This window comes from Anopheles gambiae, chromosome 2 (assembly GCF_943734735.2).
Source record: "Anopheles gambiae chromosome 2, idAnoGambNW_F1_1, whole genome shotgun sequence".
Lineage (NCBI taxonomy): Eukaryota > Metazoa > Arthropoda > Insecta > Diptera > Culicidae > Anopheles > Anopheles gambiae.
In genome coordinates, this window is record NC_064601.1 from 76,504,923 (window position 1) to 76,532,678 (window position 27,756).

The window sequence follows — 27,756 nt, forward strand, 5'->3', positions numbered from 1 at the left end:
CCTTCGGCGGCACCCCGCTGTCTGTCTGTCCCGAATCTCCCGGGCGTGGAACGGCAACCGGCCAGCAAAGGTGTGTCGCGTTCGATTGCGAGTATCGGTTAGAAACGGTAGGCAGCTTTCTTCAAGGTGCTAGATAAGTGTCAAATAGGTGAAAACGAGCTTGTTCAGTGGAAAGACCCCGAATGATAGATCGGCCATCATCAGCTCGATAACGAGACCAGCCCCGCTCGGTGTGAGGTGAAGGTGGACAATAGGTAGGGAAGAGCGCGGCCTGTGCACAGCCCATTGCGGTAGTTCAGTTTTTGATGTTGGAGCTTGTACACTTGAAGAGCTTCCGGAATGGAATCGCGCTCAACTGCTCGACAATGCGACACATCGAAACAAGTCCAATTTCAAGGCTTGTCAACTTTAGGTTTAACGATACGCTTTGTAACACTTCAAGCAGGCGCAAAGATCAAACAGGCGATAGAAAAAAATCAAGTCAATCTGAAAACGTTTGTGCGTCTCAAGGTTTGTTGTTCATCGTTTTGTGGAAAAAATCAACCCATTTAAAGGCTTTCAAAATGAGTAAAAGCTCCTAGTGGCAACGAATGTTACTGGCTTACAAACTCTCCTTTTGCTCGTGTTCTTGCTTCTAGTATTCCAACTTCAAATGTGCATAAGCAAATAAGCACGCTCATGTTGCAATTGTAACATTCCAATGCACGATGGCTAGGCAAATATTTATTTCCCCTGACCATGCCCCATGGTACAGCCGGAAAACGCGCACAATCACACACAGCGCACAGCTTCGAACACTGTGTAAATATCGCCCGAAGCGTGTTCGTCCTCCGCCAGGTTGGCTCGCGAGCATTTGCACACGTACCTGAGTGCGTATCAGATTTGTAAGTGCCTTTTACCGCTCCGTTGTCCAGCCCGTCGCCGCATCTGATATGCTTGGGCTAGTACGCGGTGCTAAAGCGCAAACGGACGACCCATTCCCTGTACACCGGTACAATCGCGAACCTAATTTGAGGACAAAGCATTCCGCTGGTGCGGAACTCTGTTGCGCGTGAGCGTGGACAGTGGTGTTTGCAGAGCGTAAAGTTATTACATGCATCGATGTTTTTTTAACAAAACATCACCACAACCAGACCGGCAACATAATCAACGAGGCCATCGGCCAGGGGCAGCGATACGCACATTACGTGCGGTGCTGCCAGCGCGCAGTTGTCGCAGGCGAGTCCGGACGGCCAAACACTACCCCCATCGACTCGGTTGGTGGAGAAAGTGGCTTGGTGATAACAATGCTTTTAATTATGCAGTAAATGTTCACGATAGCAATACTATTATTTCTCTTTTGCAAACAATCAAAACAGCCACTCGCAGGCATGGTTGGAGACAGATATTATAGGGATTATAGAACATATCTGGAGTTTGAGGAGGGTCATTTGAAACCACTAGCAAAAGCGTTCAAAGCACGTACCAGAATGGAGAGCTTCCATCACCCCATGATAACCAGAACTTAATTGCCTAAAAATTCGCACTCTGCTATATCGTCCTCATTTAGCAAAAGTGCATCCAATTCCGGTGTGCCCACGCAGTGGTGCTAAGCAAACATGTGCTTTGTGGTTGACTTCGCAATGACCGTCGCATGTTACTCAAACGGCGTGCTGCTCTCGCAGGTTTTGTCCCATGGCCCATCGATGCGCTGTTATCAATGACTGCGCAACAGCCAGAACGTTGTTCAATTTAGCTGGCGGGTGTAGTAAAAAAGGTAAAGCGAAAAGGTTCTGTGGGTACGTACTCAACAGCAGGCCTGCCGGCCCGGGGGTTTGCGTGCGAGCTTGCTTGCTTCCTCCGTTCCGGTGTCCAAGTCTTTCCTGATAAGAAGACTCCGGGTCGCTTGCAGTCGCGGCTGTTGTTCGAGCGATCACATCGCACAAGTTATTTAGCTTATGTTTGCACATACTCAAACCACACACATTCAACACATCTCCCTCCACATACACTCACACACACTCGTGCGAGTATTGGAAGGCTGGTTATCGATCGTGAGGACGCGGTATTTGTAATTACATTAAATTGGTTCACTTTATATGCGTACGTGATTTATAGAGTCAATATTGATAGGGAGCTTTATGGGTATGGTAGCGCTGTATTTGTCCAACGCTCTTGTGTCCTCCCATGCAGCCCCGCTCCCACACACGACGCGTTAGAAACGGTTGCCAACGGTTGATATGCTGTTGCTACGATGCACAAGTACTTGCAGCGAACCGGTAGTTCTTATTTTTATCCTTCTACGGTGTCGCACTACCCCCGTTCGTGCAACCCATTAGGCGGTGCTGATAATACACATACACACACACAATCGGATCACCATCGCCTCATTGCCCCGACCCTTCCCGACCAACCAGGGGGTGATTATGTCCGTCACGATTGATTTTGACATTTGACATGCGGTTGACAGTTGCCAATATCTGGTCGGAGGGGCACCGATACGATTGCACGTCGATTGCTTGCGGCTTAATCATGTTATTATTGCGTTCCTTCAGGTGCGTGATCTTGTCGTTGCGTGTAAGTGGCTTTCGGTGTACAAGTTTGCTCAGAATGCACCTTTTTTGTTGTTTCGCTGCCTACCTCCAGCACACACGATCTCCTTCTTGAACTGAAGAGCACATGGAACAGACGAAAAAAACACACACACAATTGCACCGACTTGCAATTCGTTACATTTCTTAAGGCATCGGCCGCAGTTGTTCAGTCTTCGGTTGGCCGTCCATAAGCGCAATGCAATGCACAGTAATTTCAAGCGTGCAATAATTTGTTACCAAGCTTTCGTCTCCCCGTTGATGAGGCAGTTAAAATTGTATGTTTCACGCAGCGCAATTGTGTACCAATGTCATCAAATCTCACTCATCCTGTTTATTTTTTGTCGCCTCTCCTTTTCCAGAGCACCACACCGACAGTTCCGTCTGCGCCATCATCACCACCGACAGCGCCAGTCGCGATGGCCGTTACGACAGTGCCCCCCAGCGCCCGGAGTGCGTCACCCTGCTCGGCCACCTCCGGCCCACCGACGTCCGGGCCGGGTGGGGCCGCTGGCAGCGGAGGCAGCTCGGGTGGACGCTGTTGCGATACGGGGCGACCCATCTTTACCGATCCCATCTCCGGCCAGACCGTGTGCTCGTGTCAATACGATCTCATCAGCTACCAGCGGTTAGCGAGCGCCGGCATTGCTGGCCCGGGGGGTGTACCGCTCTCGATGTACAGTGCGCCCTACTCGCCGGAAACGATGGCCGCCTACTTCCCGGCCATCGGTGCCGATCAGGCTCCGTTCTATGCGAATCCAGCGGTAAGTTATGTTTCAAATACTTTTTTTTACTGTTCAACGACAGTTCAATTACAAATTGTGATAGTTCTGTTCAATCAATTGAGGCTAGAAAGAAAAGCCAAACGTTGTTTAACATGTTGTACAATGACACCCATCTGCACAGCTCGTTTTGAAAGTGTAAAATTCAAATGTTCAAAATTTAAACAAAGCCCTGAAACTGTATTTCCATTGTATGAGAATCACGTCGTTATATCAGTTATATGAGGGGTGAAATAACATTAGAGTTTGTTCGTTAAAATATTTTCGGACGAAATGCAACAAAACTGAATACATGCTCTACCATTGTCAGTCGTTACATTTCCAATAGAAAAAATATAGTTTAAGCTACAAAATCATTCCCAAAAAGTCCCACAAAACCTATGTTATTGTTTCACAATTTTGCACTGGTTGGCATTTTTTCTCCCGTTTGGTAAATTTCATTTCATCCCAAAAGTTCCACACAATACAGAAGCATAGCAATGAAGCGATACGGAAAACGGTAGGAACAATCCACCGGAACAAAAACGAAACCCCCAAAAACCTCATGCAACGGGACATTTTGTACAATCTGTGACTTTACGCGGGTGTTTTTTTATGATTTTAATCCTGTACTACCGTCCATTCACATACACACATCCATTTTTCGATAGGAAGAGAGCGAGAAACATAGAAAGCGGTACGGTGAATTCCGTACTCAAACCGTCCGCATTTTTTGCAGTGAAATATTATAACCCTGCCTGCATGGGACGCAATAACAACAAAAAATGCTCACATTTTTCACAACACACTTTCATGTTGTGAAGGTGGTGAAGACATGTTATAAAATCTAGTTTTTTGTATCACGGACAAAAAACGCACACACACACACACTTGGACACTAGTGCAGGGTACGGTGCGGTGGTTTCGGTACGATATCTGCCATGTTCGTATGGATGTCGGACATCCCCAACGGAGCGAGGAAAAAGAAACCCCTCACCGTCCGGGCACACTCGACACACTATCGAATCGCAGTCCGCTCGTGGTGCTTCCGTTGGCTATTCTGTGATTGTTCGCATCGTTTTGTAAGCATCTGTGTACCGTGTATGGGGTACTTTTTATGCTTTGGTGCGTGTTACTCTTCATACGTTGCCACAAAAGATAACCACCATGAACATGACCATAATGTGGACATACGGTGGGCAGATATGACGTTATTAACAACGACTGTGGTTAGCTAACGTTGTTAACGTAGAGATATTTGATCTGTTGGCCAATCATGGCATAGGTTTTACATTTCTCGCAACTTTTTTTTTGTAAATTTGTTGTATAAATATTTTCAAATTTTCCAGGAATTAAAATTATATAAGAAATACAACCCCTAGTTTAAACATTTGTTCACTGACTCCAATCCATTAAGGAGTGGCAAAGCGTGACACCGAAACAAAGATTAACATACATCAAACGTGCAGTTTCGTGTTTATCTCATAATCTCCCGACAACACGGGAAGCTTTCAAATCATCATCATATCTTACCGGGGCATGATGATGATTGAATCAATAAAAAAATTACCATCGATTAGCATAAATAATGTCTTAATTTAATCAAATGTTATGTTTATGCCTTTCAAATTTCCCGTTCTTGATTCCGGTTCAGGTCTCCGGGCTATAGCCTACAGGGATTTAGCTTTTCTCTTCTGCTCTTCACCATGCGCTTTGGCAACACACCGAGTACGAAGTCCAGCTCTTCGAGTGTTGCTTTTGCTCGAAATATTCGAAAACCGTTCCAGGCTGCTCAACTGCAGCACGGTACCGTCGAAAAATTTATGAATAATGCCCAATCAATTTATGTCGCCGACCAATCTCCACACCAACGTACTGCGCGAACCTTCTTCCCGGGACAGTATAGCCGCGTAAGCTGACCCAATGTCGGAACGGAAAAAAATCTCCCTGTTTTTTCCTCCCCAGCCTACCCTATTGTTGTTAAGCCCCACTTCCATTCACCCCTAACGAGCGTAAAGCGATTTTTTCTTGAATGGAACCATATTCAAGCTTAACGCATCGAAGCGAATGCGCGGAGAGCGCGAGAGAATACGTATTTACGGATAAACACAACCTCCAATGCCCAACCAACATGACAGCACATAACGCAGCGGGGTGGAACGAAATGATTCGAATTCGATTGTCCGGCAGCTTCGCACGTTGCTTTCGGTTGCGTTGCCGATGCTTTCGGTGGCTTCGCACGGCGGAGACTTCTCAGACGCAACCGTCGAGGGGAAGCTCTGGAATGTCCACACTTTGCTGCTCAATGCTCTGCGAAGAGATGTTTGTTTTGTTAGATCCGGGCAGCTTACATCGAACATGAATGAATATCGTCCGGAGCGCGGTGTGGAGCGATCGCGATCGGCTTGTTGTTAATGTTGTTGTTACGTACCGGCAACGAGCTCGGGGATGGATGGGCGAAGGGAAAAGTAAACTAAACAGTATCATAAATTTAAGGCTTGTTAATAAAATGCATGATAACTATAAATTTTTTGACGTTCTGTTTACATTTCATTCCCCGCCTTGCACCATCCCTGCGTTTGTCAGGTGAATGTGGCCATTCCTTCGCCGCTTTCACGATACGAATGCTTCTAGGCTGAGAGGAGAATAAAGGAATGAAAAGAGTGTAGTTAAGCAGTTGATTTTGTAAAGGGGCAGCCTTTATGCGTCTGCCTGGAGCAGTGTCGTTCGATTAGCTGGCGGTATCGTTCCGTTCTTCTCGACCAACAATGCGTCATGGTCTATCTGCTCGCTTTATCCTGCACTTTGTGTTGGTTTGGCCTTCTTCGCAGCTCATTTTCTTAAACGATCATTGAAAGGTGCTAATATATTTTCAATATTCTCGTTGGAACACTAAAGCGAAAGCGATTGTTTTATGAAGTTGTCCTGAAATACTTAACGTCCCATGCCTTTTAATGTTTAAACTTTACAATAATTAGGCTAGGACAATTTTATGCAACTATTTGTGATCGATTTACTCACTTCAACATAAATCAGACAAATGGTTGTCAACTTAATATTTAAAACATATTCCCGCTGCCCAACACACATGCATAATAATTACGATTCCTGCTTTATGACTTCATTTCTTCTGTTCTGTATGCATCCACTCATCGAGGAGCGCTTTCAGCAACAACAAGAGGTACAATGAGTGACGATGTTTATATATTTTTATGAATCAATTATGCAATGACACACATGTTTTATGTCTTTTTTATGACCCTTCCTGACGGTCGACTGATCATTATCTTGTAAATGCTGTGGTGAAGTTGTTACCTTTGGCTTGGCTGAAAACTGAAGGAAAGTCAACACTTCAACCCGTTGCCTTTAACAGTGTGCACGAAAGAAGTAAAAGCTTAATGTTTTGACCGATCACCAATCACCTGTCATGAAAGTATTTCTGCCTATACGAAATGAACTTTCCCACGATAGATAAACATCCTTCCAGGTGAACAGAATTAGGAGAGAGGGGAAAAGTATGAAGAAACCGCTTCCTAGCCTCCCTTGAGGGACGAAGTGATGTGATCCTTGCTATCTTTGTTTCCATCTCAAGCTTCCTTGCGGGTGAATGTTTCATCCTAGGAGCTCGATGAAGTAATGATGAGTAAGAAATGTTACCAACAACAGCTCCCATTTCCTCATGCGTTGACTGGAATATATATTCTCCGCTCAACAGTGTCAAGCCCAGGGAATGACGGTAGGAAGAAAACAAAAACCGATCCTGAGCGAGGAAATAAAAATATGACAGTAATAAAAATAAAAATTACGTTTATGCACGTATAATTTATCTTAACCATCTCCTTGACAGCCTCTAAGGAAATACGACTAGAGCAGCAGCACGGGCGAAATTGGGCGTAAACAGAAAAGGTTCAGCTTGTTTTTTTTCTTCGCCCCACACACACACACGCTACATCAGAAAAGGAAAGAACTTATAAATCGAAGGTTTTTACTACAATCGCTCCGTCAAATCGAATCATGCTCTCGCATTTTCCCCCGAGAGACAATTCACTTCACGAGTCAGTGTCTCTTGACTGACAATATCTAGCCCGTGCTATGGAGCTTAAACACTGTGTGCATGCATAATTTATGAAGAACTAACCGAAAGCACTTGGTGCGGAAGTGCCGAGCAGTGCGGAGGACAGAAAAAGCAGGATGCAGGAAAAGAATAATACATCGCACCAGAACACTGAAACACTGAAAGGTTTTATCTTTTGAAACAGAAAACTCAAATTATCAGTTTCCGCATGCATGTAACCATTCGGGCTTTTCCTTCCATATGTGTGTGTGAGTGTGTATATGAGTGTGTGTTTACTTTTCTCCTTCTTTCATTCGAGTCTCCCCAATTTTACCACCCTGAGACGTGGATGCAAACGAAAGATTGTTCGGTTTATGGTGCTCAAAGTGAGGAGCCTCAAAATGCACGGTAATATGCTTAGCGTTTACAACCTGTTTACGATGATGACGGTGGTCCGTGGTGCGTGGTGTGCGGTGTAGAGTTTTATGACTTCATTTGCCTGGTACTCCTTTCCATCCTTCCCATCTCATCCATCTGCTTGGCGCCTGTTATTAAGGGCTAGTGTGTAGTTTTTTGCTTCCACCCAGGAGCCTCCACGGTATTGCATTGTTCCATTGGGGCTGTGATGCATCTGAACGCTAGAAGGGAGCAAGCGATAAAATCCCACCGCCCAAGGACATGGTCAAATGACAATTGTTTTATGCTTCAATTGCGTCCACTTCACTCTCCCGGATGTGTGTGTGAGTGTGTATGTAAGAAGCTTTCGTTGCGGATCGGGGTAACTACTACTATAGAGCAGTGGCGGAAAAAAACCCAACCCCCCGAGCTGTATAACAATCAAACAAACATTTCGCGTTCGTCGTCTTGTGAGGTCTTTGGGCGCGATTGCTTAGGGTGGCTCCTAGGGGCAAGCCAGGAAGGGCTGAGGGAACGGCAACGTATCGCTGGAAAACGACGCGGTAGATCCACAGACTCCAGACGACGCTCTCGATCGGCTTAATCGTTGACCACCGGTGGTGGTTGTTTGTATTGTAAAGTACGCTAACATAATATGGCCTGTTCGAACACGGTTCGCCTCATACAATAACATAAACTGTTTGCAACGTGCAGCGTCAGCCACAATTGCTTCGCCGTACCGAGCGTGATCTGTTTCTATGGAGCGGCCGTACGATCATGCCCAAGATCTGTGGCCAATCGATCAAACATCTTACGGCGCTGCTGAAGCTGGAACCTCGGCTGCTACAGAAATTTTAGCAAAAATATGCCGCACTGGATTTCTGGTAGCAGGCACCATGGTTTGTTTAGCCTCCAAAGTCACGTACACCAAAAAGGGAATGGAGAGGAGGGGATCTTACAGTGCTAGTCGTTTGCAGTAATGTGAGTGTTTATGCTGCAAACTATCATAACCCTCCAGGGACGGGGAAAAGAAAGAGAGCAAAATATAAGGAATAATACAAATTCCGAACCTTTGCCTTCCCTTGTGTGGGCTATACTTTTTTCGTCTTGCCGACTTACTGTTTGTGTTTACTTTCTTATTTGTAAAATTATGAATGATTGCACTGTAGTCGTACCCTGCCTGGATTCGTTTATTTGTGCGAGGATGCTTTTCTAGTTGCACGCGTACCAATGCAAACACACAAGTCGTGATTGTTGGATAATGCGCACGTTGTAACATTGCTGTTCCTCGCCGTTTAAGGATCTATTGCACGTTTAAGGATCTATTGCAACTACAATTATATTGTTCATTAGTGCATTATTGTTTAGCATCATTTGACATCCAAGCATGTTTCATTTGAACAACTTAAGCACTTTTTACCTTCCTGCTTTAATCTATAGTGCCTAAGGTGACAGAACGCGTCATCGTGTTAGAGCGTGCCCGTGCGCGAGGTTACTGTAACACAAGGCTACTGTAATCCCGCCTGACCCCTACGAACGCGGCGGCGACAGCAGCACACATACCGGCAAATGCGTTATTTAGTAATCACAATAAGAAACAGCTCGGTACACGCATTTGCAGCCAAAGACCACCGAGGGTTTAGAAGCAAAAGCGATGCCCACCGTGCATGCCCTAATCGCGAACGAAACTATAACACTCCCCTACCCCTCGCGCCCGCCTTATCGGGCCGTACAGGGCACGCAAATAGACGCGATCATCCATCGGGCGGGAGAAACCAGCGATACAATGACAACAGTATACATGGCATAACAAATACTGCCACTCGTTTGAATTATTGCCGTATTTTTTGTTATTGATCCCTCGCAGTAATTCGCAATCCGGACCCCACTATCACCACGCTACACGCCAATCGTGATCGTGTAGGAATTGTCCCGGTATGTGTGTGTCCCTTCGCTGCTCCAGCGAAGCTGCATGTTCGTAATTTGTTTTCAATAAAATTAATTACGTGTCAGATTCAGTGTAAACGTTACAGCAACCACTACAGCCGACTGGACCGACTGGTCTGACTGAATCAACGCTCTGGCGCATCCTACAGTGACGTCTGGTGGGTTTTGTGCGATAAGCGGCACGATCTCCTGGCGATGGGGAGCATTCGAAGGTTGCTCGATGTTCCGGCGAAGTGTCAATCTATCATGTACGACCTCGCTGACCTGCCGAATGTCGGCATCTCACTATCAGTGTCGACCCACGAACACATATGTTTCGGTGTTGCTTCCCGCACTTTGGGGCGCCACGGAACCGCTGATGTGATGGAATGTACAGCTACGAAGAGTGAAAATATAAAAAAGCGTCCACGCTCCGGCCTGTCAAAATGCCTAGCCGAATAGGTTACACGCGCGCCCGCCGCATAAAAACACCAAGTGTGATTTTAATTGGCTGGCGTCATCCGTCCGTGCCGTGGCGCTTCTGTCTTTTGATAATGGCTGGCTCCACGAAAACCGGTGGCAAACATAAATAACAATAATTAGGGTGTCCTACTGAATCCGCAACCATTGCTCCACAATTAGTGATCCGTTGGTGGAGGTTACTTGGTTCCAGTTATCAAGGCGCCTCCGAAGTCGGTTGTCGGATCTGTACCCGTATGATACGAGAGAGCATCGTGCTCGTGATTTGCTCACTGTCGAGTATTTTTGCGCAGAAAACCATTAATCATAGGAAAATGTAGAGCAGTGTTGCGTTTTATTCTATTTTTACATAATGCTAGTAAAGCCAGCTTGTCAGTTACAGCAAAAATTAATCGATTTTTCGTTCTTCATTCTTCACAACAGGCTGCAGGTATCGATCTGAAGGAAAACCTTGCCGCTGGTGGCGCTCCGTGGCCTTATCCTTCCGTCTACCATCCCTACGATGCGGCGTTCGGCTATCCCTTCAACTCGTAAGTATCCTCTGCCTAGCCAAATCCGCTCTATTATTACGCGAGTATATTATCTGGGTCGTCCTTGTGGGTGGACGAGTTTAAGCGACATGAAATGCGTTCGAGTGTATGTGTGTGAACCTCATGAACAAAGGTGCAAAAACTTGACAGCTTGTTGGGTGGATAAACAGCCAACGCCAAGAATTAGTCTCTCGTTAATCTTTCACACCAAAGAACACGACCAAGAAACATGTGTTTTGCTATTCCTCCGAGCCACAACAACCTGACTTGTCTTGTGGCTGCAAGAGCCGCTTTTTTCCTCTTTTCCTGGTCGTCAAAAGCAGTCTTGGTAAAGTTGATTAATTAGGTTAGGAATTACATATTCTACGCCGTTCAGGAGCGAACGGGGCACCCATCATTCCGGTGTCGTTTTCATCACCTTCAACTGCGTCGATGGTGCACACGCACACGCCATCAGTACGTGCGGTGTTTGCTTTCATGTGACAAACTTCTAAGCAATTGCTGCCGCCAAAACCCGTTGATGACAAATTTACGACGACTCCCGCCTCCCCCGCCGGTGAAGGAAGTGCACGTGTGTGATGTGAACAGAGTAACGTTATGTTTTCAGCTAGCTGCAGGCCAAATCCGAACCAACCAAATCCCTTTGATCAGCTAACACTCTGCGGTATCGGTGGACACTTTTATGAAGCGGACGTGCGATGCGGTCGGTGCTGTCTGTTTCGTACGTTTATTCTTTACGGCATCTCGAGAGCTTGCGAGTGTCGGTCGGCCTGACCGTGGCCGTTCGGGTTGCGGTAACGGAAAAGAAAACACCGCAATCATAGCGCAAACAGCTTGTCCACAGCGGAAGGACGGGCCAGCGGGTGCAAGCTTCGATAAATTAGTGATTGATTTTCTGAGCGCTACCGCCTTGACGCCCTTTGACTTAAGACGGACTTAAAACAAACACTTGTTCGGCAAACAAACTGTTTATCAGTCGCCACTGCGTCCCCTGTCCCGTTGCTCTCACGCACGACATCCGCACCTCTGGTCACTGGCAAGCGATGAGTGATTTACCGATTTTCCGCTCGTTTTGTGTTGTTGCTTCCGAAATCAAACAGACCGCCGCCCTTGCAAAGTTGACTTTGCGATTTGTCTTAATACACGAGTTGCTTTTTGAAGTGCGATTGCTACTGTATCGTAGCGCGGTGCAACGTTAGGTGCTTTATGAAGATAGCGGTGCAATTTGCCACCGCTTATGGCTGCGTCCACGCAATGGCCACTGTTGAGCAGTGGCAGTCGGCAGTGGAAACACATTTGTTTAAAAATCACCCTCACAAAATGCTCGAGGAAATTGTACGGCTCTGTGTAATCCTCTGTTAGATTAACACATCATGACAGTCATTAATTATAGCTTCAACCAACCGCCCCACCAACCCAGATCAACAAACACCGAACGTAGAAGTACAACCAGCGCATCTTAATTATGCAGCAAATGTTTTCATTTAATTAAAACATTGCACACCAACCTCTCCCATGTAGCCAAATGTGGCCAGTGCAGCAATCTTCTTGCGTTCGTTATTTCTTTTTGGGCAGCTAAGGGTGCCTCTTTTGCCAAGCTCGGTGTTAATGTACTGTTCGTTTTGATACTTGAGTCGCTTCATTTCGTTATAATGCCCCTGCGTCACACAAGTCACTGGTGCCCTCCGACAGAGGATCATACACATGTTTGCTAGTGCGACAATACCAATGACTTTCTTTTTGAGCGAATAATGGCCGAACTGAAGAGAAGAAAAAAAAATACACTCCGTCATTTTTCCGACGGTAGCGGTGCATATGAATTATTGATGCGTTTATTACGCCAATTTATTATTCCGTTCCATGTCAATTCCTGGTAATATTGTATCGCTTTCGCAGTTGCGGTATTGACACCAGGGCACGGGTTGGCCACATGTCAGGCGTTAGTGCGCCGACTGGACTATTGTTTCGCACAGGCAACATATCACGGGCTGAGGAAAGGGTTTGTATGTTTAACAAACGTGGTGCGATGTGTGTTAGGTAAGGGAATGGAAACATTACACAGTGTAGAAAACAAAACCCCCGAAAGAGGCACGATGCAAAATGAGCTATCGTGAATCGTGTTTGATCCATAATAAGATTGGTAAATGAATGGATGGTTGTTATGTGGATGAAATCAAAATGAGACAAAGCCCCGTCCCATGGCTGTGCCTGTTTTTTTTCTTTGCTTCATTGCTTCCAATTTTCTAACTGATTATAATATAACTTTGACGCTTCTTGGCGAGTTTCATAATTGCACAATGCTTCACAGTAACTGTTCCACGACTTCCGGCATATGAACAATTTCCCTCCGAAACACACAAACCAAAGTGAAACAATTGTCAGTGTGGTTGGACTTTTTACTCCGAGTTGCCGCAAAACGTGTGGTTTTAAGATTGGCTCAAGATGGCCATCTGAACGATGCTACCGATTGGAGGTTTGCCTTCAGAGACAAAAAGTGACGCTTCGACGTTTAGACGTACTCTTCGACCAAGCCGCTGTAGCATCCATCGTGCCCGGTGTCTATCATCTAAATCCCTGATAAGATCCAGCATTTCCTTCCATTCAACCTCCCTAACCTGATGTGACTGATCGCATGAACCAAGCGGTGCCTGGCTGAACGCTCTTCAATTTTTCACGAAGCACGAAGAACCCGCCTGTCAAGCGGGTCACTTCTGATAAGGGCGTGAAATGAAGACAGTGCGGTCGGCTGTCGGCGAGCGGTTCAGCGGGATCAGATCCGCTTAAATCCATCCCATCGGTGTGGTCCGATGGCGATCTCGCTGAAAATGGGAAGACACAAAAAAAGGTGACGACCGCGAAGCCGTCCAAACCGGAAACGAACCTTACGACAGCAACACCTACCTTAGCTACGGGGTTGCCCCCTGCCCGAAAAAGGCACAACGCAACCCGATAGAGCAGGTTGCAGTTGGTTGGCTGGCTAGTGTTTTTCGTGTCACGATGCGCGCGCGCCCGTCAACCGCTAATGAATTGAAACCCAAACTGGTGGCTATTGCGGCCAGCGTTTTGCCGAGCAGAGAATAAATCAATCTAACCCAACTCGCGGGCTGCCTGAGCGCATAGTGCGGAGGTGAAGTGAAGAACCACACGGGAACAAAAGGAAGATTTATCTAGTCGAGAGATCTTTCCACGATGCTATCGCTTCGTAATGGAGAGGGGCTGAGCACCTCGAAGGTGCGGAATAAGGGATGTTTCGTGTAAGTGTTTCTTTTTTCTAGAGTCCATTTTTGAGCTCAGCAACACACCTGCCCCTTTTACACGGAACATGGTGACTAATTCTTCAACTTGTCAATGAGCGTAGTGGAAATTGAAAAATAATACACAACAGTGAAAACATTCAAAACATGTTCACGTTTGTGTACGAAAGATCAAATCACTTAATGGATCTTAATTCCGTGAGCTCTAACATTTGAAAATATGTTTCAAATCCATATCTACCTGAAAGTATTTATCATAAATTTACTTCCTGCATAAATGTTTCTGTCTTTTAGCTATATCGACAGTCTGCTTTTTGCTGAAATACAGTCAGCTGGTACAGTGCTGTTGCAGCTGCTGCTCAGACTACCTCACTTCGGTTGCAGTTCATTAAGAATTTAGGCAACTCCTTTCTTCCATTCTACCGTTCGATTGGATTACATCGTTCATTGATTATCCGTAAACGAGCTTGCTTTTTAATTTACATCTCATGTATTCTCCGGTAACCGTGAAGTAACGAAACAGGCATGTTGCCCAAAACAAAAATCGGTATCCTGCAAAAAACAAGATCAGCCACATATAAAATCGGCAACGATGCCAATGACGTACCAGAAGGATTCCGATTCGTCATGCAGTTCTTCGTTTCTTTTTAATCAGGATTACATGACGGACTGGAGACACATTTGCAGATTCTCATCGCATACGGCAAACGTACAACCCTATTGAACTGAACCAGCATCATTATGAATGCATTCTCACTAGATAATCCATGCCCCAAACACAGGGTGAGATTGCGAGGAATGGATTTTGCACGTATGCATGTGTTTATTTATATTGTATATATCCCTTTATTTAAAGCATATTGGTTCGTTACGGCACACTGCTAACAGTAATAGCACATTTACATGGAACATTACATGGCCTTGTGAGGTGAAAACGGTCTTCGAAATTACCATCGAAACGGAAGGAAATGATTGAACAAAAAATGAATAAAATCACACCCCAATTTTAATTCGACAATTTCCATTGCATCATTTCATCCTACCGTTGTTCGTTGTTTTTGGTTGTGCTTCACTCGAGCATCTGTCATTTTTTGCAACGCTACCAAAAATGCCATTTTCTTGTTTAATGAATTTTTTAGCTCTTTTTCATGGAGCCACATTTGGACGATCGAAACTCGCAATCGACGTGTCGAACGATTTGTAAAGGAACCATTTTCGATACTTGCGTTCAATTTTCAGTCCAAAATTTCAATCCTGTTTTTTGTGTAGATTCCTATTCAAATACAAATCTCCATACTACTGCAAAAATTGAACCCGTAGTATGGGTCGTCCATTTCACGTATCGTTCTTCGTTCTTCGCACTTCGTATGGCGAATAATTGCTATACGCCATTATTTTCCATCAAAAGTCAATCAAGCGTTTGGCGTGTACGAGATTTACTGTTGACGCAATCCCAGAATCTCTCAACCATTTCCGTTCATTTGTCACCATTCGGCAAGTGCTTTCGTTTATTTATTTATATACTTTTTTGTTTAGAAGCAGGACACTAGGCTTCCGCAGGAAACGATTTGGAAACTGATGACTCATGCCACCGAGTCAGACGAAGAAGAATTATGGTCCGTTGACCATTAGTGCACGGTTTCCAAGCGTTAGATAAGCGCATCCAAATGGGTTAAGCGTATAGGTGCAAAATGATAAATTCATACACAGCTAGGCCACCGTCTGGTGGCGGATTTCCAACCTCCATCCAAATCGAACGGTAGAGAATGATTGACTTGCAGTGCATGCTGTCGATTTGCGTCCATTAAGCCACAGCCACAGTGCAGTGGTGCCAAATGGAGAGCCCTCGCGGTGGTTGCGAGATGTATGGATTTTTTTTCTTCCTTTTTCTCGCTTTGTCTTTGTGCCGGAACGCAGCGGCAAGATAACGCTTCTTCACATCGATCAGTGAAGCCACATGCAGCACAACCGGCGACGACCGATAAATCATGCAATCACTACCAACCGGACACTCCAAACGGCTGAATTGGCGTAATTTATCTCTTTTATCAGTAGTAGCGTTTGAATATTTATTCCGCCGCCCATTTGCGTACCCACGTGCCCTACCGCCGCCCCACTGTAACCCGGTCGCGAGTGCACCGGGCAAAAGTGCAATCCACGACCATACGGCAATCAACCATTGCCCTAGTGCAGCTGGAGGTTACACAGCGCGGACAGGCAAAATTTACAACGATATAAATTGTCAACACCTTGCACAGTTCAGTGATCGTTCATCGCGATCGCACCGTTGCAATCGGGACGATGAATTTCCTTCGAAAGCTTCAAACCGCCCCATCATCCCGCCGGTCGTCAGATGGAGGCAGATGGGCAAATGCACCACTGGCCATGATGGTTGGCATTCGCTGACGGTGCCATAAAATCGGCATGTTCATTATCCTGTACCGAACGTGAAATGCAAATGCGTTGCGTTCCCGGCGATGCCCCAGACGACGACGACGGCCACACGATGTCACCGCCGTCGAGTCACTATTAATTTGTACACTTTATTAAGTAATATGTATTAATTTAAAAGGAAAGGCCTACATATTGGTCGTCCCCGCGCCATCTTTCGGACCGGGCTCCTCCAGCGCCCACCGTCCTCCGTCCGGGTTGACAAAGTGTCCGGGGGACAGTGTTTAGTTCACCTCGACGCACGAGAAGACCCACGTTCGTCCCGGCTTCGCTCGTGTCGCCCAAAGTCAAGCGGTTTAATTGGCAAAAATGTGACTAGATGCAAATTGCTCCACTGCCTGTTGCAAGTATGTGTGTGCAAGGACACGGACTGAAAGCTAAATTATGAGGAACGATCTGTTTGATGGGCGGCCTGTTGTGTCGTTGTTTGAGAGCAATAAGCGCGAAACCGACATGGCTGAATACTAATTTGCGGATATCGCTTCACATTAATCAATTACTTTATTGAATTTGAAACACTGAACGACGCCGACGCTGAAGATTGATTGGGGTTTTTTTTTTTGTTTATTTTGTGGTGCACTCTAATCTCGAGGTCAGCCCATTTGTGGGCACATTTTACACGATCACGACCAGCTGTTATGATTTTAGATAATTAATACACCACATCACGGGTGATTGCTGCTTAAAAAATACCCCTCTCAAAAAAACCGACAACCAACGAGCCCAAGTTTTAGTGTGCCTTGTTTTGTTTAACTTTGTAGCATTTAACCCCCAACGGTTGATTGAGCTTCCGCTGATCATCAAACTATCGCGGCTCGTACGTAAAGGCGAGTTTTATGGCACCGGCCGTAAGAATTTCGTTGGAGGCCCCCGACATCCCCATTAATACATTATCGTACCAATCGACGTCCTCATCAGCTTCATGATACGGTCATTTGCTGGTAGAACGAAAAGGGTTTTCATTTACTGCTCGGTCGTAAAATGGAAGTAGGATGAAAACCGCGCCTCAACCAAACACGCACAATCAGCGATCATCAAATGGAAATGACTAGGGATCTCGGACGCTTCGGCAGCCTCGTAAAGCGTTAACTAGCATCAAAAAGGGTGATGGTTAACCATGGTAAGCCGTTGCGTTATGTTGATGAATTAATATTTCCCTTGCGTTGGAAGTCATCTTTAACATTTATTCAAAATCATTTGCCTGCTTATGGATGTATTTTTAAATGTTCTGATGGAGTCTTAACAGCCGTCCAGGAAGCTAACGCAATGCTTAAACATCCATTGTTACTGGTCAGAAAACACATAAGGTACGCACTCGATCTTTATGGATGCAATCGATCCTCACAGCATTACGTTACTTTGGCGATACCTCAGACGAACCTCAAAATGTCAATTCCATTCGTTTCACCAGTGAGCGTTTGGATTGATAATGAGTCGTTCACGCATCGGCACAGAATTCGACGCATACGATTACCCTGCAGGCATATAGCAATACTAATTATTCAAGTGTGTCGCTACAAGCTGTTTCCCGTTTAAAAAAAAATAAAACACACGCACACACACAGCTAGCAGCAAACAACAAAACAGAAAGCAAAGGCATCCCTTCCATTCAAGGCCGCCTAGCATTCCGATGCGTTCAATTCCATCGATGGTTTCATCGACTTTGGCCAAATACGACAACGACTTGCGGTAATGTATTACTAATAATTCAATTGATTAACAATTAACTTACCGACGGACGGCTCCTCCGTCCGTGTTCGTGTCGCTCATTGTACAGAGCAACAGAAACACGGCGCAAAAGAAACCCTACAGCCCCGGCAAGCCCTCTGCGTAACAAAACAGGCTGCACGCAACGCGCGCTTCGACTGACAAGTTTATGACGACGATTGTCATCTGTTTGAGTGGTGATTTTCGAACGAGTTGCGGCAGATTTTTCAATTCGATTTCGGTTTGCTTTTTAAACTCCGTTTTTACTCACGATCTCTTCCCGCGAAAAAAAAAACACTCGCACACACACAGGCCAAACGGTCACGCCGAGTTTTTAGCGGAATCGGTAAGATCGGTTAGTGAATATTAATGAACATGATTGGGATGTGTCTGTCTGTGTGTGTGTGTGTATTTTATTGAAAATTGATGCACATCAAGAAAGGATGGGGAAACCGGGTACATCCAGGGCAGGCGTAAAAGAAGCATTCAATCATTAGATGTCGCGAGCGGAACAATCCGTCGTTCCCTTTACGCGACTGACTGGTGTCCAAGTTTGAGTGACATTTGTTTGCCGTTTAAACGATTCCTTATCGTGTTTTCTACGCGGTGAAGAATTCACCATAGAATTATTCAAAACCCCATCGCGTATCGTAAGCTAGCTTTGGTCTGTGCGCTACCTGTTCCATCGCAAGCAAGCGCTCATCAAAGCTCATAACAGCACCTATTATGAGTGTCATAAAATGCCTCCAGGGAGTCCATACTAAGTGGTAGAAGACGCGCGCTAGAGAAAGTTTACATACAATTTAAGCCACCGGCAATCGGGAATGGCATTTTTTGATACTTCGTTCTTTTTCGTTTTCTCAACCTATGAAACATATCATATTCGTCTGCTGGTGCTCGTTCTAAATTCCGTTTGTGGGTCAAGCTGCTTAGGTGTGACCAGACAAGCGCTAGCAAACGTGCCTTATTATTGATTTACGAAGCACCGTGCACAGAATTGAGTTGATTTCCAATCATGCTCACCAGTAATACACAATAAAAAAAAACGGGTGCTTCGTATCGAAAACGGGAAATAACAGCGATCCTCACGGAGAACAATCCTCGGGAGGGCACAACACATTCCACCAGTCGTGAGTAAAACGAATCATCCGAACTGAATATCAAAAAACCGAAAGACGTACATGGAAATGAATGAACCCCGAACAACACGTAGACTCCGGGGCAAGGAGAAGGTTGAAGTCGAAGACCGTGATTGAGACCGAACCGTGGACATAAAATAATACAAATTATCGAGCGTGACAGGAAGATGACCATTTATAATGTTTTAATAAATATGTTCCACCGCGCAGAACAATGTCGCACGGTCCAAAACCGATGCCTCACGCAATCGAAATCGATCGTTCGCCCGTCCACCCTATTCGTCCGGTACCGATCGCGTAAAAGCATATTCACCACGTTTGCATTCGGTCCGTGGGCTCGCAGCAAAGAGTGTATATATATATATGGGCACGTTCACTTTGGCCACCCTCGGGGAAGGAAGCGATGTATCAAAAACGGCAGTGACACGAGCGCAGGATGTCGTACAATTGTGTTTTGAGTGATTTTGTTTGTTTTTGCATGGTTGCAGCGACACCTCCAGGAAGCTGTGGGTCGGGAAGTTGCGGGAAGTTGCATATTGTTCGGTTAATTTTGCTCAAATTTACTCATCTACTTTGAAGGCAGCTTTCCAAAAAAACGCATACAAACATCTCTTTCGTGCTCCCAATTTGCTCGTTAAGCTCTTGTAATTCCCTGCCCGACCGCAGTGTCAAAAGATTTCATTATAATGTCACACCATCAATGCGGAATGCGCTGGGAAATTTATGCCTAACGCTTCTTGCGGCTCCCGATTCAAAGTGTGCAATTTAAATTCATCGCTCGCAAGACAATAATCGCACACTCTCACTCTCGTTCACCGGCTTGTGTGTGTGTGTGTGTGTGTGTGTGTGTGTGTGTGTGTGTGTGTGTGTGTGTGTGTGTGTGTGTGTGTGTGTGTGTGTGTGTGTGTGTGTGTGTGTGTGTGTGTGTATGCGTGTGACTGTCTAGTACAGCAATAGACACCATTGCTATTAATTTCGTTACGCTCTTTAAGCGACACGCCGGTTGCTAAACATCTTCACTACACATTCCATGATGTCTTGTTTTGCGAGTAGCAGTACCCTTCCCGGGAAGTACTACTGCAGCTTAATGGGTTGAGGTTTTTACGACGCAATCCGCCGTACGTCACGGGCATTAGCAGCCGATGTTACGCTCCATTTCACTGCCAGAAACATGTGACCTGGCCGGGTGGAATGGAGGGCTATTTTTCATCCCCATTCAGAGCGAGCGGGATCTCTCGCAGCACTCAACATAGCATGTTGTTGGAGTCGGAGATGCTGCTAAACTATCACGCCTTGCATGCAAATGTTTGCTAAGCTCAGTTTGCAGGAAGGAAAGCATGCCCGCACAATAATTACCATTAATTATATTTTTATTAAATGAAAAGAGAGCTCTTATTCAGGCAAGAAAAGCGATAAGAGCAGCCTTGGGGCATGGGTTCAACTACCCGGCACATGCAAATTTTCGCCAATCTCACACAAAGAGTTGGCATGTTAGTGAGACGATTAAGCGAATAAGAGAACTCATTGTACGAAAGCGGGGAGGATCAATCTGAAGTCATCGGGGCAGGCTTGATCGTGACATCGTACAACGGCACGGCACGCATGAATGGCGCGTAAAACAACACAAAAAGACAAACCCAACTTTCGTCTTTCGTATCCAGCCCCATCCAGTTCAACAAACGTTGCTTTGTTTGCCAGCACTATATTCCTTTCCTGTGTCTGATTTCTGAACATCAGCACCATGTCGGGCGGAGTACATATTTCATGGCTCACTAACTGTACTGCCAGCGCTGTGGAGGAAAACGCGCGCACAGCCACAGTAACCGACCAACCCAAACCATCGGCGAACCAACTGCATGATTCTGATAATTGCTTAAATGTTCTCCTCAATGTCGAGAATCAAATCAAGCTTGTGGTTTGCGCGTATACAGCGTATGGCGCTTTCGCTTTGCGCAAGTGAATTCGGCTCGCCCCAATATGGAGGAAGCCATAAGTAATGGCGAGTCGGCGCTGCTTGTAAAACATGGCGTCAACCGTAGGGTAAGCTCGCAAAGCCCCTCGGAGCCGTAGATGAAACTGATACGATGACGTCGGACTGCAATCGCCAACCAGCAACTTGGCCGTTTATTTTATTCACTTTCTGCCAATTTTCGTTTGTTAATCGATGCCTCCCTCCAATGCGGTTAGGCGTCTTAATGAACAGTCCAACGTGAGGTGGATGTCCGGTACCAACATTAGCCAAGACGTTGGTTGTTCGTGTAAAGCGCCGTGTTTTTTTTTTATTTTGTCTGTACATGGCCCTCACATGAGGAAGACATCGATTTACAAAACATGCTGTTTGCTTTTCGGTCGTCCTACGGTACATGCGAAACGAAGCAGAAGGATATTGTAACCACAGCGCACTGGTGCCGTCCATCGGTGAGGGTAGGAAAGCAGACGACATCACTCACGTTCATCCGTCCAGCTTTCCATCAAGGGAAAGGACTTTGCCGTTTGCTAGTTGCTTAAAATGAGAAAATGGAAAATCGATAAAAGTTGTCTGATAACCGCGCGTACTCGCCGTATTAAACATGGGTCCTTCCACCGAGCACCAGTCCCAGCAGCGAATCAAAGCCAAAAACAAAACGCATCGAGAAATCAAAACAACATCACACGAACTTAAAGAAACAAACGCTTGTTAAGCCAAAAGATAACACGGTGTTTTGCTTCGACGCGGAACCGCAATATTCCACCATGTCAGACGTCCGCGAATCTTGGCGTTTTGCCATATCCTGGCGATTCTTGCGAAGGGGGAAAAAACGAAGATGTAACAAAAACTCCACCAGAAGGGAAGGCCATGTTGCATTGGTTTTGAACCGAACGAACAGATCGGCGAAAATCATCATGTTTAAATGCTCGTTGCACAATATGCGAACAACCCACGCCCGCTGTCTGTACTCCAAACGCTGCCCAGCTATGGTACATGAGCCGGCCGGGATGTCGGGACGTTTACCCACAGTTCAGCCACATACGAACAAAACACCCATACAACATACAGACAAACACACGCAGACGTTCTCAGCCATGGCGGTTCTGATGACTATTCATGGCGATTTTAATTGCAACTCGCTCACTTCGTACAGCTTATGGATGGATTTTCGGCAGGTTTTTCGAGCGCAAATGGCAAAACGCCACCAGTAGTGTGTCTCTGTCGTTAGCGTTCAGCGCTGTGATGTCTTTTTATTGCACACCCTTTTTTGGGGGGGTGGTAGACATCTTTTGAAGCACCCCGGAAACGGTGAGAAGCATTTTTTTTGGGACAAAAGTTTTTGTTTGTGGTCTGGAGGGGAACAACAAATGATCGTACGGTGAAAAGTATGTGCTGCAACGGGACCGTCCCAACGAACCTTCTAATGCAAACAAAACCACAGCTTTATGGTTTTTCGTTTGGGTGATGCAAGGATCGAATTATGGACACCGGCTGCTTCAAAGTACTATGTGGTTTTCAAATGACCGATACGGCATACTCTTTCATCCATCTATGTGATTCGCTATCGCCCGTGGAGAGAGCTACCTAGTGTCAGTGAACTCCAGGGATGAGAAGCTATTAAAGTTATTATTTACCACAGACGGTCATAAGGACCACAGCGATGCGAAAGTCTGCTTCACAGGGATAAAAGTTTAGCAGTGATTTTGGTAGATTGTGGGTTCGGAACGATTTGTTAGGGCGTTACTTACGACCCATTAAAATCATGTCTTTGAAATAATCTCTTTACAATTGAATTAAGCTCGTGCTGAAAAAAACCCTTGTGGCTAATCAAAACCCTTTCCGTATTATTTCATTTATTTCACCCACTAGGTACGGCATGGATCTAAATGGAGCACGGAGAAAAAATGCTACACGGGAAACGACGAGCACGCTGAAAGCTTGGCTGAACGAGCACAAAAAGAACCCCTACCCGACCAAAGGCGAGAAAATCATGCTGGCGATCATCACCAAGATGACGCTCACGCAGGTATCCACCTGGTTCGCCAATGCCCGGAGGCGATTGAAAAAGGAAAACAAGATGACCTGGGAACCGCGCAACCGCGTCGAGGACGATGATGTCAATCTGGATGATGACGACGACGACAACAAGAGCTTAAAAGACGATAAGGAAATACTAGGTGAGTGTTTTGTGCAGAAACGTGCAGTATGGTTTTGTCCGTCGATAGGCGTCCTTCAAAATAACCGTCTGTGTGTTGTAATAATCTTAACAGCATATACTCAAACAAAGAGTCTTGCCCGATACTCACTGTATTACTATTCTGTTTAATTTTACTCATGTACAGATTCCAAAGATTCTGGCACCGGTTCGAGTGAAGATGGCGATCGGCCGTCACGGTTAGACATGCTCGATCGCCCGGGCGGCAGTGAGTGGAACGGATCCCGCAATGGCAGCGGTCCCAACTCGCCCGACATCTACGACCGGGGCGTTCCCGGTCACCACCACCATCCGCTGCTGCATCCCTCCAACTTCCCGCCCCACCTGAGGCCCGCCATCTCCACCCCGCCCGACGTCAACCACACCCCCAGCGGCAGCACCAACCCCAGCACAAAACCACGCATCTGGTCACTGGCCGATATGGCCAGCAAGGAGAGCAAAGATTCCGACTCCTCCTCACCGACGGCCGGCGGGTACCCATCGCCCGGCAAGATGCCCGTGACCCCGCTCGCCGGCCGAGGGCTCAATCCGCTGCACCACCACCCGTACATGCGGCCCGACTTCTACCGAAACCTGTACGGGCACCATCTTGCGCCCGGTTCGCCCGAAGTGTCCCTGCTCGAGTCGTACCAGCGCACGTTCGGAGCCACGATCGGTGCCCACAACGGTCTGCCGGTGAGCATCAGCCCACTAATAACGAAAGCCTCCGGCAGCGGACCTCCGTTCGCACCGCTCAGCCTCACCACCGCCAACCACCACCTCCACCAGCAGCAGCACCCGCACACGGCACCGCCGCCCGGTGCATCGCCTGCCTCGAGCACCTCCAGCAATGGGCCGGAAAACCTGACGCCCACGTCCGTGTCGCTCCCGTCCGGTACGGGACCGAACGAGGTGAAGCTGATCAACGTGCTGGCCAACAGCGCCAAACCTTGACCGTTGGCGATCAAGTAAGTGTAAGAGTGCTGAACACAAAACCCATTTACCAAAACCCCCAAACCCCCAAGTAACAACAGCAGGGCAGGGCGACTAACTACCGCTTAGCATTGAACCAAGTTGTCCATCTAGAAAAGTAAAACGCCTTTGGAAAACAGAATTACACGGTTCAGTTAGTGGGTTGCCGATGCGAATACGGAAAAAACAAATACTAACATACACAGACACACACAAAAAAAACACAATTTAATGAAATTGGACAATAAATGAGTGCGATTGAGCGTCGATCCATTCTTGTAAACGGAAGCAAACCATAGAGAGAGAAAAAAAGTAAACGAAAGCTCAGCATGATAAATGAACTGCGCGCGGGGAGTGAAGCAATGTAGGGCGCTTCCCTTTCTGATTTGGCAGTTGTAAACCGAGAGGTTAGGAAGAAAATGTCTTAGAAATGTGACCCAGGGTAACAGAAAGTAAACAAACAGACTGTTCTTTTCTACTCGGTCAACATAAGCAACAGCAACAACAACAAAAAGTTCATCGCTCTCCACTACGCCTCATTGCACGTTCTCTCGTCTTGATCTCTTGCAATGAAAGAGGCGGATTATTTAAGCATTCAGGCGCAGATGAAACAAATTAATCATGCCGTCATCAGGTTGACGATTTTTTTCATTTGTATCGAATTAAATGGAGCCATTCGTTCTTTCTTAAGTTGAATCGATTTTTCACAAAATGTTGTTCAATCATAGCTAACAGCTCCTTCAAACGATTTGTTCCATTCATTTGCATTTGTTTACTCTCTTACCATCGTTGTTCTCTGCCTCCACTACAGCGCCGAGTGGTGTCCTGCACCATAGAGAGATTTTACCACCAAAACAATCATAAACCAAGGATCCAATCAGATACTAATCAGGCAAGGAAAACAGCTAACTACACCGTTGTACATAGTGGATAGATTTGTACGTATAGGTTAACTGCAATCGAAGATGGTATGCAGATACATCATGATGTATTTGCCTCTTTCTTCTTTTACCTACACCCTCACACACATACTCACTCAATAGTAAAAAAATGGCCCAGATCGAGCAAAACTAGTGTATGTGATATTAAATTGTATTAAATATTATTTGATAAGCGGGATATTTGAGGTAGCCGTGTGGGGTGTGGTAGATTTGTTGAGTGAAGTTTTGTGCAAAATCTAGAAAAGGCTGACTCACGCTGTTTCTAAACGATGGAACGGCGAGCCTATGCTTAAATATTCCTTCGTAAATGGCTTTATTAATTGTCTCTAGAGCTGTCACGAGTAGTGCGACGATCAGTGTTAGCGGTCTGGTTCGTGAGTGCAGGCTCACATTTACATTTCACTCTGCCATTGCATCGTGCGGATATATCGATTCGATAGGCGTTCATTAACTAGTTGTTGTATCGTTTTTTTTTCTTTCTTTTTCTTTCTTGTTTGTATATTTCTCATTTCTCATTACCAAAAAAGAAAAGTGACAACGCACGCTAGTAAAGATTGACTGAAACATATCATTGTTCATTATCAGGATTCACGCGTTCATTTTGTGCTTCCCACACACTATACAATACGCCATCGCAATTGCCGCGGGTCAGTATTTACGTTTCGCTTTTGTGCAGCCTCAATCGTCGTGGCTCCGAGCATGGTTTTACATAGCCATGGTATTGAGGGAGGTAGTAAAACGTTACATAGCATGATGTGTGTGTTTGTGTAAAAACTTGTATAAAAGTACCGTAATAGATGAGTGTTCCAAAACCTATGATCATCCCTCGTTAGTTAAATATTTAAATTTTGCTATTTATTTTTGCAACCTTTATGCTTGGTACAACCGTGCCGGGTTTGCCGGGTGCAAGGAAGTGTTTGTAGTTTCGTTTCGGCAAAACGGATCATGGAACCGGTGAGATGAGAGATGAAGCAAGCGTAGCTAAACCCAGCGCAAGTGTTTGTGTCACGTTTCGTAACAAAAGAAACGGTATGCTACACAATAAAAAGGAAAATTGCATCTGTGGTGAACCAAACATTCAAAAAATTGCAATGGATGAAGCGGAAACAGTAGAGGAAAGTCATCCAACATAAGGAGCAAGACAAGGGTGTAGAAAAAATCACCAGCGTGGCAGCGGCCGTACGGTGAACCGAAAGTTTATAAATACTATAAATATATCATTGTAATAATGGCAATAGTCGTAATTGTACTGTAAATTATTATTGTAATGACGTCGGTAAGCAAAACGCATGGCAAAAAAGGAAGTAATAAGTAGTGCTAATAGTAATGCAAACAAAGCAACCCGATTGGTGGAAAATTTAACGAACGATAAATCCGTGAAACGATACGACGGGTGGTAAAAGCAGTAAAATGAAACCAACGTAATGTTACTAGTTGCAATAAACAAAACCGAAAATAAAACTGAATGATATAAAACTAAAAGTGAAATGACGTATTTGAACCTTCTTTTTTTGTTAGTAAACTAAATGCATGAAATAAAATATCACATTACAATAGATCAAGTAGCTCTAAACGAACTAGTTTGAGCACTGTAAACCATCGAAAAATTTCGTCAACCACGTTCTCATCCAATGTAGATATTTACAGCTACAAATAACCTAAAAATATATACCAACATTGGACGGTAAGTCTTCCACAGTCTGGATCGGCGGGTCGCACGGTAGCCGAAGCGGATGATGCCCCTATCGCGCTGAAATTGCTTTGAAACGCGGAGACGAAAATTATGACTTCAAACTGATGATTTATGATGACAAGTCGTGTACTCGTGTGCATTCGGTCATCATATAGTCGTCCTACAGCCGACCGACAAGTGAAGTAGATGAGGTCGCTTGTTTTAGCAAAGCATTGGAATCCGAACAACCCTTCAACGGCAAAACTCTTGCGTACACAGGCACACAAACACACACATCGACGACGAGGGCATTGAAGTAATCAAGGAGTATGTCAACCGATTGACGTCCTCATGCGCGGTTGGAGTTTAGTTGTTGTTCATGTTATACTGAGTGTGTCTTGTATTTTTACCCCCGCTTGCTCCCAGTTTCTAAAAAAGAAACGTCAATCTGAAGCCTTCCAATATCGTCGCTTATTGTCCCCGCATCTCCCCGTCCAGAGGGGTACTAGAAGCCGCCAAACAGTGAGAAGTGGATGGAAAATTCAAACGTACGAAATTCAATCTCTATCAACTTCGGTCCCCTTTGCGGTACACCTTTGCGCTCCCTATAGGTTAACCTGGCAGAGCTGGTTGTCGATTGGACCCTGTACTATTGACTTGTAACACTTGTTTATCCAGTCAATCTTTTTGTTTGCGGTTTGGCGCTCCTTCGTAGACGCCCCGTGTGTAGCATCGTATCG

The 27,756-nt window shown here is 45.7% G+C and overlaps 1 protein-coding gene across 1 annotated transcript in view; it reads left to right on the top strand.

Annotated features, from left to right (window-relative positions):
- LOC1275837 (homeobox protein araucan) overlaps positions 1 to 26,832 on the top strand; it is a 60,939-nt gene extending 34,107 nt beyond the window's left edge. Inside the window, exons 2-5 of the mRNA XM_315118.5 lie at positions 2,933 to 3,334; positions 10,611 to 10,717; positions 23,107 to 23,414; positions 23,580 to 26,832. Coding sequence (XP_315118.4) covers positions 2,933 to 3,334; positions 10,611 to 10,717; positions 23,107 to 23,414; positions 23,580 to 24,385 — 1,623 coding nt within the window. The 3' untranslated portion in view covers positions 24,386 to 26,832. The remainder of the gene's footprint in view (positions 1 to 2,932; positions 3,335 to 10,610; positions 10,718 to 23,106; positions 23,415 to 23,579) is intronic.
- The last annotated feature ends 924 nt before the right edge of the window (positions 26,833 to 27,756 follow it).